The sequence below is a fragment of the Necator americanus genome, chromosome III (genome assembly GCF_031761385.1).
Source record: "Necator americanus strain Aroian chromosome III, whole genome shotgun sequence".
Classification (NCBI taxonomy): domain Eukaryota; kingdom Metazoa; phylum Nematoda; class Chromadorea; order Rhabditida; family Ancylostomatidae; genus Necator; species Necator americanus.
This window is the reverse complement of record NC_087373.1, coordinates 4,067,484-4,083,106: the sequence shown is the minus strand read 5'-3', so window position 1 is coordinate 4,083,106 and position 15,623 is coordinate 4,067,484. Positions and strand designations below refer to the sequence as shown.

Genomic DNA, 15,623 nt, shown 5'->3' with positions numbered 1-15,623 from the left:
CCAGAAAGACGATTGTGTTCTGCGACGATGCAGTCAACGTAAAGGTAGCCTTAAAAGAACAATCGAGAGACCGGGAAGAAAGTCAGAGTCAGCCATTGGCGCAGGATGTTGGGAGTGGTGATTGCAAATTCGAGAGTCAAGCTGGCATGAACCATCGACTCGGACCACCAGGAAGAAATGTACAGAAGAGACCACCGAGAAGGCAGCGATCGGTTTGCTTGATTTTGTTCCATTCATGGATTGTTTATGAATGGTGCACGTAGTTCAGCATGGAATGTCATTATTCTGGTTGAAGCTTGAAAAATATTATCAGAATTTTTTCTCTTAGTGAAAATAAAAAGAGAGGGAATGAGTGAGTAGGTGGTCACTTTAAAGGCATCACCCCACGAATCTGAGGTGGTGACAGATTTCAGATGGAGTATTCGTATACGGGACGGGAGACTACGGAGAGGGGGGTGGTTCAGTCCATTTCTTGCTAATTGCCGTAAAAAACGGCTCGGAAGATGCGGCGCCGCACAAGACTGGCGCGCTCTAATCGAACCTCTTGTACAAAATGGTGCGCCAAAACGAATGAAGCCGTATCTTCCGGGCCGTTTTTTACGACAATCAGGGAGAAATGGACTGAACCACCCCCCTCTCCGTAGTCTCCCATCCTGCATAGGAATACTTCACCTGAAATCTGCACCACCTCAGATTCGTGGGATGATGCCTTTAAAGAAGAAAAGAGGATGTATTCAAAATCTTTGTTATCTAAAAAAATAAGAGAGGTGAGCAGAATAGCAGGAAAGAAGTGTTCAAAGGTGCAGTTATTTATACGTGAACAATTGCCACTCAACGCTACCAACTTTTGCTACACCAATCCTCTCTTTTCTCACAGTCGCCCTTTACTAGACACATTAAGTTAAGAGGATATATAAAAGCATTGGATGTGATTGAAATGCAGTTAAATAAAATGACATTTTTTGGTGGAAGGTGGTTGGCTTAGATTGTCTTCAAAGTACAATTAAAAGGGTAATTTGCAGAGTGGCTTCCTTGCGTAGATTACAGCTGCAATTTCTTTAGACGCCGCTCTTTAGGGTGGCCGCTTCATACGAGCAACTCCGCGCGCTGTGATGTCGCTGAATGGACAATTCCAATCAATGCGTGTTTCTAACGAGCACCCAAAAAGTGGGTCATCTCATTTGAATTCATTTTATTATCATTTATATTCTCTTATAAAAGCTACAAGGCATAACTGCCTGAGATCGCATTGATTTATTGTTTCAGATTCATCGAATGAGGCTATGCGCACGTCTGCGACACCGCCTGAGTCGCCGCAGTTTTAGGATTCTCGTGTTTTCATAAGGCAATCTATGCACCTGTTTCCCATCTACACTTGCCTTTCATGTATCGTATGGTTATAGCAAAGCGTAGCATAGTTTCCCTCCATTTTCTATGTGTAATGTAGTTAAAGTAGGTCAAGTAGTAAATGTAGTAGTAATAGTAGTAATGGTAGTTTTTTCTTCACAATGGCATCTTTTTTTATCGATGATATTCGATTTTATCAACACACTACCGAACCCCTCCCTCATCTGCACTCCATGTGTTTGCTATTATCAGCTCGCATGACAGCCTTTTTGGCAACTTTTTTTTACTTGTATAATCAATGCCCCTTTGTTTTACCTATACTCGAATTTTCCATTATCAATTACTTTATCACACATTCTCTCCAAATATTTCGTTTTTATAGTAGAAGTAATAGTCGCACTTTATATAGCTCTATAGTTATATGGAATTTCTTGTACCTTGCGCCCCGTGCTTAGATGCGTAGACCCCTTCTGAGGAGGTCACTGTGACAACTTCCTCTCCCTCTTCTCTCCTTTTCTGATTTTTATCGTTGACTTGTATCATGTGTATGCAAGTTTTATCTGCGTCTATAAGATTCGCTCTGCTCGAAGCCGTAAGCGCAGTGTAAATTCCTCTTTTATATTCTCTTCTAGAGCATTGTTAGATAACAAGAATAATAAGTAATAAATGTTGTGCTCGATTTGAAGTCTATAGAGTCCATGAGCACTCGAGAATGAAGAATATAAAAAGGCAGTAATTGACAGAAATGAGATGATATTCGTTCTCATCTCACATTCGCTTATAGAAAAGCATAGCAAGCAACGAAAACACTTGCTTTCGCTTTGCAAAAAAAGCTCTTGCATAAACTGATCTGACATGAGGCATCCAGAAACATTACGTGCGTAAATCACTCCCAGATTTGTTTCAACATATAAGGATATAAAAGAAAATGCGACAATTCCAATCTAGACCTATGGTTGCGTTCAACACGTCGACTTTACTTGGGAGAACATTCCAAAGCGCACATGACGACCGACAACAATTTATTGGGGAGGTAAACATAGATAGACTGTTGTCGTTCATCATTGTTCACTGAAATCTAGCGTGAGGCTCGTTGAAGCCTCAAAATCAATGGGTTTACTAAAGCACCGAACTGCTCAGTTTAAGTTAATACAATTAGATGTAGGAGATATAATGTAGATAGTTTCAATTCCTACAGTTGCTTTCACGTTAAGCAAATGATCTACGAACAACAACGAACATACGAATTTATTTTAATAAGCAGGAGGATTTTGTTGAAATCCATTGGAAAAGCGGAAATAAAGTTTTATAACGGAACAAGTTTAACATCAAACAACGAAGGCAACAAATGTCAATGAAAATAACAAAACAACAAGTTAGAAGTGTAAACAACAACAAAACAAAAGGGATTTCAGCTTTGTGAGATTAGCTCATCGAGGAAGATCTTACGTTTTCTTTGTCTTTTCAAAACTGCTGTATCCACCTTCTTTATCCCATCGTGAATTGATGTTTATTTTGAACTCAGCCAGTTTATAGTCGAATAGTTTAAGAATCTGTAAATAGTTTTCATCATTAAGTAGAATTATCATTTATTATTCTGCCTCTTCCACCACGAGTGAGTTACAAAATAACAGCTCCTTTCAGCTCTAAAAAAAAGCAATGGTCCTGCTTGGTCCGCATTTAGCCTTTTTTGGTACATATTTGATAAACATGAATAGGCAAACAAATAAATAAATGTCGTGTTAAAACTTTGGTGCAAAAAAAGAAGAGAAGTGACAACAAGTCACATCAACATAAAAAGTTAGCCGGCTAAGGTAAAAAAAGTGAGAACTGCTACCTTTGCTTGTTCTGCTGTGATCGGCTCTCCTTCCTTGCAAATTTCATAATCTTGATATAGCTCTATAGCTCCTGTAAAAAGCAAGATGCTCGGATTAGTGCATTGTAGAACATGATCCAAGGCCTTCATATTGAAAAATTACAATCACATAGCGTCTAAATCTTCGAAGAAGCATGAACTAGTTTTATGATTACGATTTGTACGTGGGATTCGGTACTAAAGAAAAATTGTTGAAAACTTTGTGAAATATGAAACAATAAAACTTCGTTTGAAGACAGAAATTTTATCAGAATGTTTTTGAAGTTGAGAAGTCCGTGATTTTCCAAGGGTTCCATTGGCAAAATGTTTGATTTTGGATTTTGAATTTCGATTTTTGAACATAAAATTCTGTGTATAACTCGGAAAGCTGGCTCGTAATGCAAAAACCTTCTTAATATGTGGATGGGTAACCCACTAAATCTTAAATACTAACGTTAAGTTTGTTTTCTTAATAAAATAATAAAGTAAGTAAAAATAGTAAACTATTATGTAAATAGTAACGAAATCGTAAATAAAGGGACGAAAAAAGCTCGTGTGCTCCTTTAAGAAAAAAAAAAACTTAGTGGATACAAAGTTTACCTTTTTCAAGTTTGGTTGGTAATCCTAGCTTCCGAAGTTGTGGCTCCATGGAGAATGCGAACTGCGGCAATGGCCCTTCAGGTACGGTTATCGTCTCACGCGCAACATGACCAGCACGAGCATGATCCTCGAAATTTAACTCCTTGAGAATGCTGAAAGTAAAAGTTTTTACAAATAACGTAACTTATCTTTATTCGGAAAAAGAAGAGGAGGGCATGGGCATGAACTAATACGACTCTGACTACGAAGGAATTGTAGGAAAAAAATGCAGCAAAAATATTTTTCGGGAGCACCTCGCGACTCTATCTTTAGATAACAGAGTAAACATGAGTCCGCATTGTCCTTGAAGTTCTCGACTCACCTAAAATGACACTAACTGAATAAATCTTTCACTTGCCAAAATGCACAAACAGAACATAACCTACTAAGTGCAACTGCGGAGCATATTCGGAGGATTCGTCTTTTCCTAATGCAATCGCCATAACATTATTCTTACCAAAGAAAAATCTACTGTTTGCTTTAAATCGTTGTCGAACCTGAGCGGAATAGAGAAATCAAGAGCTGCAGTATTTAAAATAATAAAATATCTTCAATGGTAAAGGAAAAAAATAATATTCAGGTAACGAAGTCATGTCTCACATGAATGATACCTGTATGAAATGTGTGCTTCTCATATCCTCAATGTTAAAAACGAAGAGACGTTTATATTTATCCACGGAGGCACGGACCTATAAATCAAAAATAGGGCGAGAATGAAATACAGAAACTTCACTACAGTACCTCTTTAATAAGCGCTTCCTTGGTCTCGCGTGTCTTCTTCTTTACCTTCGTTAGAGAAACTAAAAGAAATAGGTTTGTATCATCACAAGTACAAGATAGAAGATCCATAATTCAGCCTTGGATTTAAAATATCTCCTAACACAATTTTCATGTGAACAGAAGACGAAAAATTAGTGCAGCAACAAAATATCTGCTTTCTTCTAAAATAAACCAGATAATAACCGCGAGATTTTTGTCATAGATCCAGAAACTGTTAAATAACAAGTATCAGAAATAAAAGAGCCTGTTTTCTTTTTTTTTTAGTTTCAAAATGATATCGGATACTTACACGCATAACTAAAGAGCGATACAACTTTTGATGGTAAATCCTGGAAGATGCTCATAAAAAGAAACATTGAAAAGCATATTATCCACCGGATCACTGAAGGATTTCAGCCCAGAATTTCGTAATTTTAGAAAAAAAAACTTAACTCCAACAGTTCTCATAGTTCAAGACAAATGAACAATATATAAACTCTGAAAATGACAAATAAATGATATCATACCTTCTTTGTCCCTTTTCGATCGAGCCATACTGTTTTCCTAAATGATGAGCGTTTAATAATAACTAATCAGAAGACCTCAAGAGTAAGAAGTTACGATAAATCTCGACAATAAAAGATGGAGAAAATACGCGATGAAAAAGTTGATAGAAATACACGCACATTTAATAAGTAAAAACAGGAATAGGTATTTTAAGAAGAAAAAGTCCTACTCGTTCCTATTTTGACCGGAATTTTTAGAATATCCGGTTTTTGTCAACAGGCAGACACCGTAAACTTAGTCGTCCAGGGTAATGCAGAGCGTGCGCGTACACACGTCCAAGTGCCCCACGCATACACCACAACATTGTTCAAAAGCAGCGTATCATGAAATTGACGAGACGCGGAAACCCCAGGAAAAACACAGAGTTCGGGTTGTAAATTATAGAAACGGACGTGGCTCCTCTCGTCTTCTCCTGACCGTATGGTATGGAAGACGCCGTTCTTTCCTACGAAACCAGCTGCAACGCGCCACTTTTGTGCACGCTCTGCTCTTATGAGCAAGCGGTTGAAGATTAATGAGGTCTCCTGACCAGCTTCTTCAAGTAAAACCAATGAAAAGGTTGCTGCGTGGACCGCAACTTGTACATGGAGAGGTGTTCTGACGTACCTCGTGGGAACTAAAACGGTTCCCGCGCTCTTTTTTAGATGAGTAGGTGCATTAGAGCGGTACCACGCTCGTTCGCGTAATCTACAACCCGATTTCTACGTTTTCTCTGCGGTTTCTGTATCACGTCAATTTCGTTATAAACTGCCTTTAAAGAAATGCATGCAAATATTGGACCTACTCAGTACCTTAGAGATATTCTCTCGATTTTTTTAAACCAAATAGAGCGGTGAGAAGATTTTGAGAACACATTTTTGAGGACGAATCACTTTCTCCACCAACTACCTGTGGTTCCCGATTTTTTTTCTCGATCAGAAGCTATGAATCTGTCGCAATACTTGAAACAATTAAGCACGGATCGATAGATTTTGAGAAATACCGCATCAGAAATCCCAACCACCATATGATAATTGGCAGTTGAAAAAGTAGATAATTGCAAAACAATTGCAAAACTCCGGATGTTTTTGGTGTCTGTATTCGCGGTCTTCCAAATTGACGGAAATTCAAATTTTTGACATGTCGGCTAGCGTATCATATATTCACTGTCTTCAACTTTAACACCACTTTTCGCAGAAATTCTTGGAAAACAATAACTTGGACCTCTAGGACCATAACCGTATTTTTAGACAACGTCATGAGTTCTTCTTTCTGCGGTCATTTGGGTTCCTAACAGGTGAACATGCATGCATACATATAATGATAATGACACATCATGGATAGTTTTATCTTCGCGTTCCATTAAACCAAAATTTCTTTTCAAATTCCTCTGTTATGGAGATATAAACATTCAAACAATAGATTTGATTTGAATAGCTAAGAAAAACGAACGATATGTAACAACTGCAAGATGGGCCTGGTCTAATTCACAACATTCATAGCAGTGATATCCGTTTACCGACTAATCTCGAGGTGGGCAAGTTGTCTGGTAGCCTTAATAATTGGGGTATTTGCGTACAAAGAAATGACTAGAGGCAATGGCGATTTGCTTCCGCGTACAAAGTCATGAAAGGAACCAACAAAAAAAAACCTGAAAGAAGTAACTAATCACTGACCAATGTGGCGAATTACATTCAAATTATGCTAGCACTATTGATGCATAGGAAGATCACAAAGATTACATATTCAAAAACACTTGCAATGAAGCTTGTATGTAAAACTATCCTGAAAATTTGAAAAAGGGAAATTTAAAACCTGTACAAACATGCTACAGTTATGTACAAATCCGCAATTCTACTGCAAAAGTCAATACAATCGACCTAACCAGAAAGCATATTCGGTGGGATTGGGATCACTCCAACACCAACGCCACCTTCGTGGGATCCAAGAGGTGTGGCCAATTCCCATTGGTCTGTCTCCTCTCGATAAACCTCCATCGATGAAAGATTTGACATACCATCGTATCTAAAACACTACGGTTACAGAAGATATTTCACAGGTTTATTGTAAATGAAGCTTACCCAGCTATGGCGTATATAGCATTAGCATTTGCTACTAAAGATACTCGGCTTCGCTTAATATTCATTGGAGTCACAGGTGACCAGCGCATTGTTGTGGGATCAAAACATTCGACGCTGTTCAGAAATTGTGCTCCATCGTAACTAAATGTTCTTCAATTACAATAAGTGGATAGCGTCTTTGAAAACAACGGCTCCTAACCCTCCGCAGACGTATATTTTGCCATTTAAGGTCGTCGCACCCAGTCGACAACGTTTTGACAACATAGAAGGGACTGCCTCCCATTGACCTTTTTCGGGCGAAAACCGTTCCACTGACGAAAAAATAGACATTCCATCATGACCACCCATCACTGCAATACAAAAAAAATCGACAATAAAAAAATTACGGAGGAACCTGACATAGATGAGAATGCACAATGCGAAAGACAAATTTTCCTACGGTACGAGGTATCGGATGAATGGTAAACTCTGCGCAGTTGGTAGCTACATCAAAATGCATGCTGGTATCAAATAGTGAGCCCGTTACATTCCTTCGTTTTCAACCAGTAAAAAGGTTGAATAGAACACCAAGATTATATGATTCTGCGGTTTGCTGAGATACAATGATTGCGAAGATAAACATACCATAGAGATATCCATCAAGCACAGCTACTCCGGCTGCACTCCGCTGTTTGGTCATCGATTCTCCCAACTCCCAAGTGTTTTTCTCCGGGCAGTAAACCTATAGAAGGAAAAATATCATACAATCAGTGCATCAGCAGTATCCTGAAGATCAGTAACAGTTTGCACCAAAATCCTGCAACCAGGTTTAACTGCAACACGTCCACCGCAGTGGACGCACTGTCTGGTACACAATTCCACTTTCTTTTGTGCTAACCTAACAAAATGTGCATTGCAATCGTCCGGTTCAAGAATACCAGCGCTGACTGAGTAGATTTTAAACTGACCTCCACTGTAGCCAGACTTGTAATCCCATCGTAACCTCCACAAACATAGAGCTTTCCATTAAAAAAGGCTGCTGCCAACGCTGACCGCTTTTTTGCCAAGGAAGCAACCTGGAAAATTATCAAAATTCCGGTGAGTCCGATATTTGACACAGACCAACTTCTTACCGGAGTCCATTCGTTCTTGTTATAGTCATAAGATTCCACTATCTTTAACCGATCATGTCCATTGAAGCCACCAATAGCATATATCTACAAAAAGTTAAATCTTTTTATAGATAGGGAGCAACAAAAAAAGATCCTACTTTACGATCATGCACTGCTATGCCAACCCTGGAACGAAAACTTGTCATCGATTTGACAGGAGTCCATCTTCTCGTAAGTGGATCATACATTTCTACAGTGGAAAGTGAATCGCCACCGGTTGACAATCCGCCTGAACAAGGGGAAAATTGTGGCCATAACGCTCAAAGAGAAACGCTGATGTCCGATTACCTATAGCAAACATCAAACCGGGGACATCATTACAACATCGAGCCTTTGTCCGAAAGGATCGCAGGTATGGTCTTCGTTCAGGGATAAGGTGATAGTCCTTAGCTTCATCAACCTAAAATTGAGTTTAAAGTTTATTTTCAAATGATCCTAGGATGTTATAACTAGGTTGACCGGGGTAACTACACATACCAAATCTCTACAGGCAAGATCTCCTCGTATCAGCTGATGACTTGCTACTTCATCCGCCAAAAATGATGGCTTGAGGAGCGGAAGACGTACACATGCAAGAAGTCTGCAAAAAACTCTTTTCCATAACATCTGCATCCAAAAATAAAGGAGAAATGCGGGGGAATGTCCATTTAAAAACAACGAGGCAGGAGTCGGGCATTTGTTCTTCCTTCAAAGTTGAGGCAAAAGCTGTTTATTAATTAGATACATAAATATATAGAAAAATATTAAGAGATAGGTAATTATTTACGCGGTAAGAATTCTCTGAAACCACCCTTCGTACCGCTCTATTTACAAGACTAAAGCTCCATTTACAAGGCAATACATAGAAGCCAAAATATTTTCAGTGAATTAGTTCCTTTTCTTGCAATGCAAAGAATGTCCTAGACAGCATGTTGCTGTTTTAAGTCTTTGGCGATATCAATCCACTTGGGATGCGCCAACGCGTTTCTCTGCAATTCATAATCGTTAAGGTTTTAGAACGCGTGTTGGCCAAAACAATGACTTGCGGGGGCCGCTGGCGATGCATCAGGTCAGTGTTTTTGTCCTCGCAGACAAGCCTGATGCCAATTTATCGACCCCAGAGGAATAAAAGGCCTTGCTGGACTAAGGTCGGGACCGTGCGGCAACAGAGAAACCTAGCGATTGCGCCTTACCTGCCTCATGTTGCTATTTGATCAGAGAAAAACGCCAACACATCCTTCTTTTGAAAAAAAAAGTCGCGTAGAAACTTGATGGTAACAAAATCTCTGAGATAACCTTCCTCATTGCCACTATCATGACATCACGAATCAAATGGAAATAAATAATCAAAAATTTACGGTTCATTGCCTGGCTTCCACTTTTCTGTTGTTCAACATCAACGTGACATGAATTTTCACACACTAAACCTATCTTTTTCTTATAAAATATGGGTTCCTTCCAACCTCGATGCGTACTTCCTCCTCTTTTCCCGGTCATGTTGAATCCATCGAAAAGCTGCTTCAAACACTGCTTCCTCGGATTCCACGTACAGTCCATCCATGCACAACAACTCAACTACGTCATCTACGGTAAGTTGCAGAAATTCATCACAGCGGCTTACAGACATGAAATGCTTCTGTACAAAACGATCCGCCGCAGCGACAACAGCTCTGAAATATTAGTGCTGTAAACAGAATCTCGCAATCTCCTAAAACTCAGCCCACCTGCACCCTAGTGCAGAACAGAAAGCCCGCATTGCCAAAACATTCGAAGTGTGCAATCGTGTTTGCAGGTATTCAGCACATTTTTCCGCAACGCCGTCTAGCTGAAAAGATGAGTGGATACCCGTGGGAGGAAGAAAAGATCAAAAGAATAAATTATAAGTACTCTACGAGGGTGGAAGACTCACCTGAAGAAAATTAGCTCCAATCATAACTGATTGGACATTCCCGGCAGATATTCGAAGTTCTCCGCAATAAGCGAATGAAACCAGTTGTTCCAAAGTATCGTAGTCAAGATCTTTAAAAAAATAGTGAGACTCGTGCTTCCAATGTCCTCTACTATTCTTAGCACAATAAAACTCCACTCTGAGCTTGGAGATAATGAAAGAAAAAGAAGGGGAATAGATAACTTCATTAGCGCTTACCTTGTAGAACAATCTCTGTCTGATTCGCTTCTAGCATCTCAGTGGTAAACATCACTCGAAAGTATGGTATAGAAGCAGCTAAGACTACCTATAATATACAAATGTAGCAACGCATGTACTGGTTTTATTGATTAGAATCGGAAAAGAAGTCCCATTAATTATGCCCGCAAAAATCGCGAAATAGGTTTAGTAAGAGCTCGGACGAAAAAAAAATCCCTCAAAAAAAAAAACAACATAAAAACATGAATCTAACGTCATACCCTATGTGCGCTGATTTTCCGTCCCTCCACGACTAGAACAATGTCACAAAGTTGTCCATTGCAACGTAACTCGTTTAAAGCAGCAAAAGCCTGAAATCGACACGAGGTCAATCAGTTATCGAAGATAAATCCCATAATTGTCCAGATGTCCACGTTTTCAGAAAGAAAAATGTATAAATTGATGTATATTGACACATTTCAGTTAGTTATTTCCATAATGGCAAGGGAGACCACCATGTTCTAGGGAACTACAAAATTTAACAACTGCGAAACCTACGAAGGAATACATTCAAGACTCTCCAGTTCATGTTACTTTGTTACAGCTACGTAACCGGACAACATGGAGCAAAAAACAGAGAAACACACCTGTGCAAAGAGTGACTGCTTCTGATCTATACAAATAATGTCGTCATCGTCTTCTGTACATAATGTGAATCGCAAACCGGAAACTAAAAAAAAGAGTGTCAGGGACAAAATCTTCCTAATCAACAAAAAAAAAAATCGTGTAGACAAGGACAAACCCTTCGAGTCCGTGGACATCACGGGGACTACGTGAGGTTAACAGTTCGCTGACGATGGCGGTGAAGCTGAAGTCTTTGTTTGATTTGAACTTTTTGTCTGCACCAATCGAATTGAGCGAACATAGATTGATCAGCGTGAGAGTTAGTCGTTTGGGAAGGATTTTCACGCAAAAAATGGAATTGTTATACATATCCAGCCAAAAATCTGTCTGTTGCCCAAGTGGATGGGAACATGGAAACCCCTACAACACTGTTTCTAGGAGACATGCTGTAAAAATACAAAAAAACACATCCGCATACTTGGCGAGTAGTTTTGAGACGGCAACTATGAGAATAAAAGGATGAGACAGGTAGTCTCGTAGAGAGTGGTGATTCAAAACTAAAGGACTTCTTCGCAAGTCCAGTAACTACAACAGCACTGCCGAAACAAGAAATTCCAACCGAACATAGATGTTATCAAAAAATCGACAGCGCTGTGACGCCAAAACAGAAGAAAAACGGCAGAAGGTGGTCGTGAAAACAACACAACTCGACTACTACGATAATCGAACAAACACTTACAGAAAAAACAAAAAGATTTTTCATGAATAGAGATTTTACGGAGTTCAAAGTGAAACATCTGTTATGATACTAATCTTTAGAAAAAAAAAAAACTTCAGCCGTACCCAACTAAGCACTAATAAACATAATCGGGTACAAGTTATGATGAAATGGCACACAATGCATATGAATTATATGAAAATTCAAGTGAATTTACTTCTTTTTCTTTTACTTTTTTCTTTTTTAATTTACTAACTGGACTTCGTTTGTTACAATAAGGTTATCTGTCTGATAATGAAAATACTTTGTAAAATGATTCCCAGAGGGTAATATCAGAAAAAAAAGAAAAAAAAAACCTCACACACAGTTTACAGATGAATACTCCAAATTAAGTAGTTTACATAAGCTTTAGCATTTTTCTAAAATGTAAGCCGCTACGCTTTTTCTCATTAACAGTAGACGATTCTTATTAGTTTATTGAATACGACTGTAGAGATCCTACGTGTCGATCGGCTAAATGCGTGCATGAACAAACACGTTCCCATCTTATTTTCTCTTATCAACCAGTCACGTTTCCTCAGACTGTCATCGTAATCTTCCTAATTTCTGCTTCTCCTTGTTTACGTTTCTGTAAAATCTCGTAAGGGAATGCAAAACCAAAGCAATGTTTTAAAGATGAGGCGCATATGAAAGCGAATTTCTGGACTAGAAACGCGTATACCGTATGTTTGCCGGCGCGACCGCAGCAAAGTTCAACTGAGCAGGGCAGAGCGCAGAGAGAATGCGTCGCGGTCACCCGCACGAAATTATAGTCGGGTCAAAAAAACATAAAGCACGAACAGTTGCGTAAGCGGCTGCGCACGATGCGGTGCGGCGGTGGAGACAGCGGTTAGAATCGATGTGGGACCATGGCGAACTGCAGAGATGGATGGGGGTAGCGAGGATCCTTACGCGAGCCCAACCGCTATGCTCCACCGCGGCACTTCGTGAGTAGCCGCTTACGCAACTGCACCGTGCCTCCATGTCGTTTTTACTCAACTATAAATAATAGAAACGGATATCCGAACTCGAGTCGGGAACTTGACAGAACTATAGGGTCCTTTACTTGCTTTTACTTAGTAATTTTTTGAAGCCGAAAAGTTCAATTAAAACCAACAAATAAGTCTTCCCTTTAAGCATTCACTTAGTGCTAGTATTGCGTTTGAAACTGTAGTCAACAGTCAGTCACATGAACATTATTATGAATTATTTTGGAATTCATTGTCGCATTAATACGTATTATCGCGGGGCAGTAACGATCGTAGGAATGAAGTCGACCTGGTCTGCGTGGAGTTTCAGCTGAATCCACTTGGATTCTATATTCGGACCGTTTAATCCATGCACAGAGCATAGACTTGGCTTCTCCCATCAAAACATCGTTTCAATAGCGTCATCAGGAAGCAGTGTGCCGATGAGGAATAACAAGCTAATGATTCCGCGCAGGGTTGCATGGTTACAGACATGATATTGATTTGTGGAAGTGTCCGAAACATACGTGCGATAGGTAGGAGCCGGACCCTCCTCAGGTGATGGGGGGGGGTCTAGCTGATGGGGTGCAGCTCAAGTGATGAGAAGGATTCATTCGCCAACCGTCCCGAAGTGAAGGGAGTCCGAACACTGGCTCCGACTATCGCATATATGATCCGAAATGTGTGTGCAGCGGCACAGAAAAAGGTATCGTCAGCATTGAATTTGTTCAATCGGAGAAAAGCGACGCAGATTTCCCATTCAATGACACGGAAGGACACTTCCCCTCTGCTTATAATCTTCTTTAAAACAATCGAATTGAAGGCGTATTCAGTATTCATTCGGTTGAACACATTCGTCATCGACTATATATTTGATGATTTGCATACTAATGATTGATGTCATACGACAGCAATCTTAGTATGCAAATCATCAAATGATTAGATGTATAATTTACTAGCAATCTGAACAACCTGACGGTACGTTTTCTAAAAAGAAATTATAAGCTCAAAACTGTTCTAGAAAGATATGGTACGATGATTGTTTAGGAGTTTATGAGAGGAACGAGTAGTACGTGACAAGAAAAAAGAAATGATTTTGTAAGTTAATAACTTAAATACAATCTAAAGATACTGGAAGAAAACCACGGTTCTACATGTGGTGAGAGCGTGACAATGAAAACGTAGTCGGATATCGATAATCACATGCGCGCACACAAAATAAACAAGGACGTGCTTTTTTTTTGAATATGAATTGATTGATCAAATTTCAAAGCACTAGCACTAGCAAGAAGTACCCATGAACACATTCTTTTGTATTTCTTGAAAGCTTAGTATTTGTTTCTATTGAAGAAAAGGTTTCATTTCGAACTATTACGTGGAAAACGCTACAACTAAGAAGTAATACAGTGCAAGGAGTCTCTATGTATAAACACACACGCATACACAAATGCCCATAGCATCCAAAAACTTGACGATTTCTTAAGTTATCCGTTCTAGTCAGGTTTTTACTAGCAAGAATCACAGCCGAATCGTTATCGCCATATAGTAAGGTCAAAACGACATGAAGTACGGTGCAGTTGCGTAAGCGACAGGGCTTGAAGCGGTGCGGTGGAGGTAGCGGTTCGAATCGAGATGGGACCATCTCGAACTGCAGCAATGAACGATGGTAGCAGGGGTCCTCACTCATTCCTGACCGCTACACTTCACAGCGTCGCTTGAAGCACTCTCGCTTACGCAACTGCACCGTGCTTCACGTCCTTTCGACCAGACTATACTTATCGTCGAGCGCGTATTAACGCTTCAGCAAGAGCAGGAAAAAAACTCTGAAGTTCAAAATAGAGGGGAAGAATAATCGAGCTATTTCCACTTCGTCACTTAAACTTAATTTCGTATTATGAATGAAGTGTTTGGCATTAAAGGCATCACCCCACGAATCTGGAGTGGTACGGATTTCCGATGGAGTATTTGTAAAGGGGATCGTAGATTATTGAGAGAAGTGTGATTCCGTCCATTTCTTCCTAATTGCCGTACAAAACGGCCCGGAAGATACGGCTTCGAGCGTTCCGGCGCACTATTTTCCGCAACGAGTTCGATTGGAGCGCGCCAGCCTTGTGCACGCGCACATCTTCCGGGCCGTTTTTTACGGCAATTAGGAAGAAATTGACGGAATCACCCCCCTCTCCATAATCTACTATCCTGTATACGAATACTAATAGAATAGAATCCGTACTACATCAGATTCGTGGTATGCTGCCTTTAACCATACAACGACTTACGGGGACAGGCGACGTATCAATTCAGTGTTTTTATCCTTCGAGACATTCTGACATCATTTTATCGACCACGGAGGGATGTGAAGAGTTTGGTTGGCACCAGGGCAGTCTCGTACCATCGACCGATTCGCAACGATATCTCGTCACCAGGGCCTCATACGGAACGCATACGCAAAGCTTCTTAACCGTAACATTATGTAGTTTCGTAACAGTTCGAAAAACGTAACGTAAGGAACGACCGACTATAGTGAATTAATCGTGCGCGAAAAGAGCGCGCATCGCGAAAACCATGCGCAAGTCTAAGCAATCCGGTTTTTATCTCCGTTACTGCCTTTACTATGCGTTCGTTTCATTTACTACACAGTTAATTCCTGTAACTTTAACTAATAGGGATATTGAATTTCACTCATTATCCACGTGAAAAACTCATGTCCATATGGGTCTCTCAGGACTACTGATCCCAAACATGTGATCCGCTTCAGTTGACTTTTATAGCAATATAGGATTACCGTTTCCAGG

General features: G+C 39.9%; 3 protein-coding genes across 4 annotated transcripts in view; 1 reads left to right on the top strand and 2 right to left on the bottom strand.

Annotated features, from left to right (window-relative positions):
* The window catches only part of RB195_008561 (uncharacterized protein), a gene marked incomplete at both ends in the record, with an annotated part of 7,398 nt that extends 6,073 nt beyond the window's left edge, over nt 1-1,325 (top strand). The window contains 4 exons of one of the 2 annotated variants that reach the window (XM_064195119.1): nt 1-44; nt 105-212; nt 1,077-1,167; nt 1,267-1,325. The exon at nt 1-44 is cut by the window's left edge and continues 76 nt beyond it. In XM_064195119.1, coding sequence (XP_064046265.1) covers nt 1-44; nt 105-212; nt 1,077-1,167; nt 1,267-1,325 — 302 coding nt within the window. The remainder of the gene's footprint in view (nt 45-104; nt 213-1,076; nt 1,168-1,266) is intronic. The other variant, XM_064195120.1, reaches the window with a different exon arrangement.
* Nucleotides 1,326-2,792: 1,467 nt separating this feature from the next.
* RB195_008560 (uncharacterized protein) lies at nt 2,793-5,155 on the bottom strand (the record flags this gene model as incomplete). Its single annotated transcript, XM_013444840.2, has 8 exons — nt 2,793-2,900; nt 3,185-3,255; nt 3,803-3,954; nt 4,096-4,163; nt 4,228-4,338; nt 4,453-4,530; nt 4,583-4,641; nt 5,128-5,155. The coding sequence occupies 8 exons, from the start codon at nt 5,153-5,155 to the stop codon at nt 2,793-2,795; spliced, it is 675 nt and encodes a 224-aa protein (XP_013300294.2).
* Nucleotides 5,156-7,026: 1,871 nt separating this feature from the next.
* On the bottom strand, nt 7,027-11,303 carry RB195_008559 (uncharacterized protein; the record flags this gene model as incomplete). Its single annotated transcript, XM_064195118.1, has 16 exons — nt 7,027-7,171; nt 7,228-7,368; nt 7,427-7,577; nt 7,852-7,948; nt 8,175-8,282; nt 8,340-8,423; nt 8,477-8,607; nt 8,667-8,778; nt 8,856-8,958; nt 9,821-10,027; nt 10,082-10,182; nt 10,267-10,376; nt 10,504-10,591; nt 10,764-10,853; nt 11,130-11,212; nt 11,285-11,303. 16 exons carry the CDS (start codon nt 11,301-11,303, stop codon nt 7,027-7,029), a joined length of 1,770 nt encoding a protein of 589 aa, XP_064046263.1.
* Between the last annotated feature and the right edge of the window lie 4,320 nt (nt 11,304-15,623).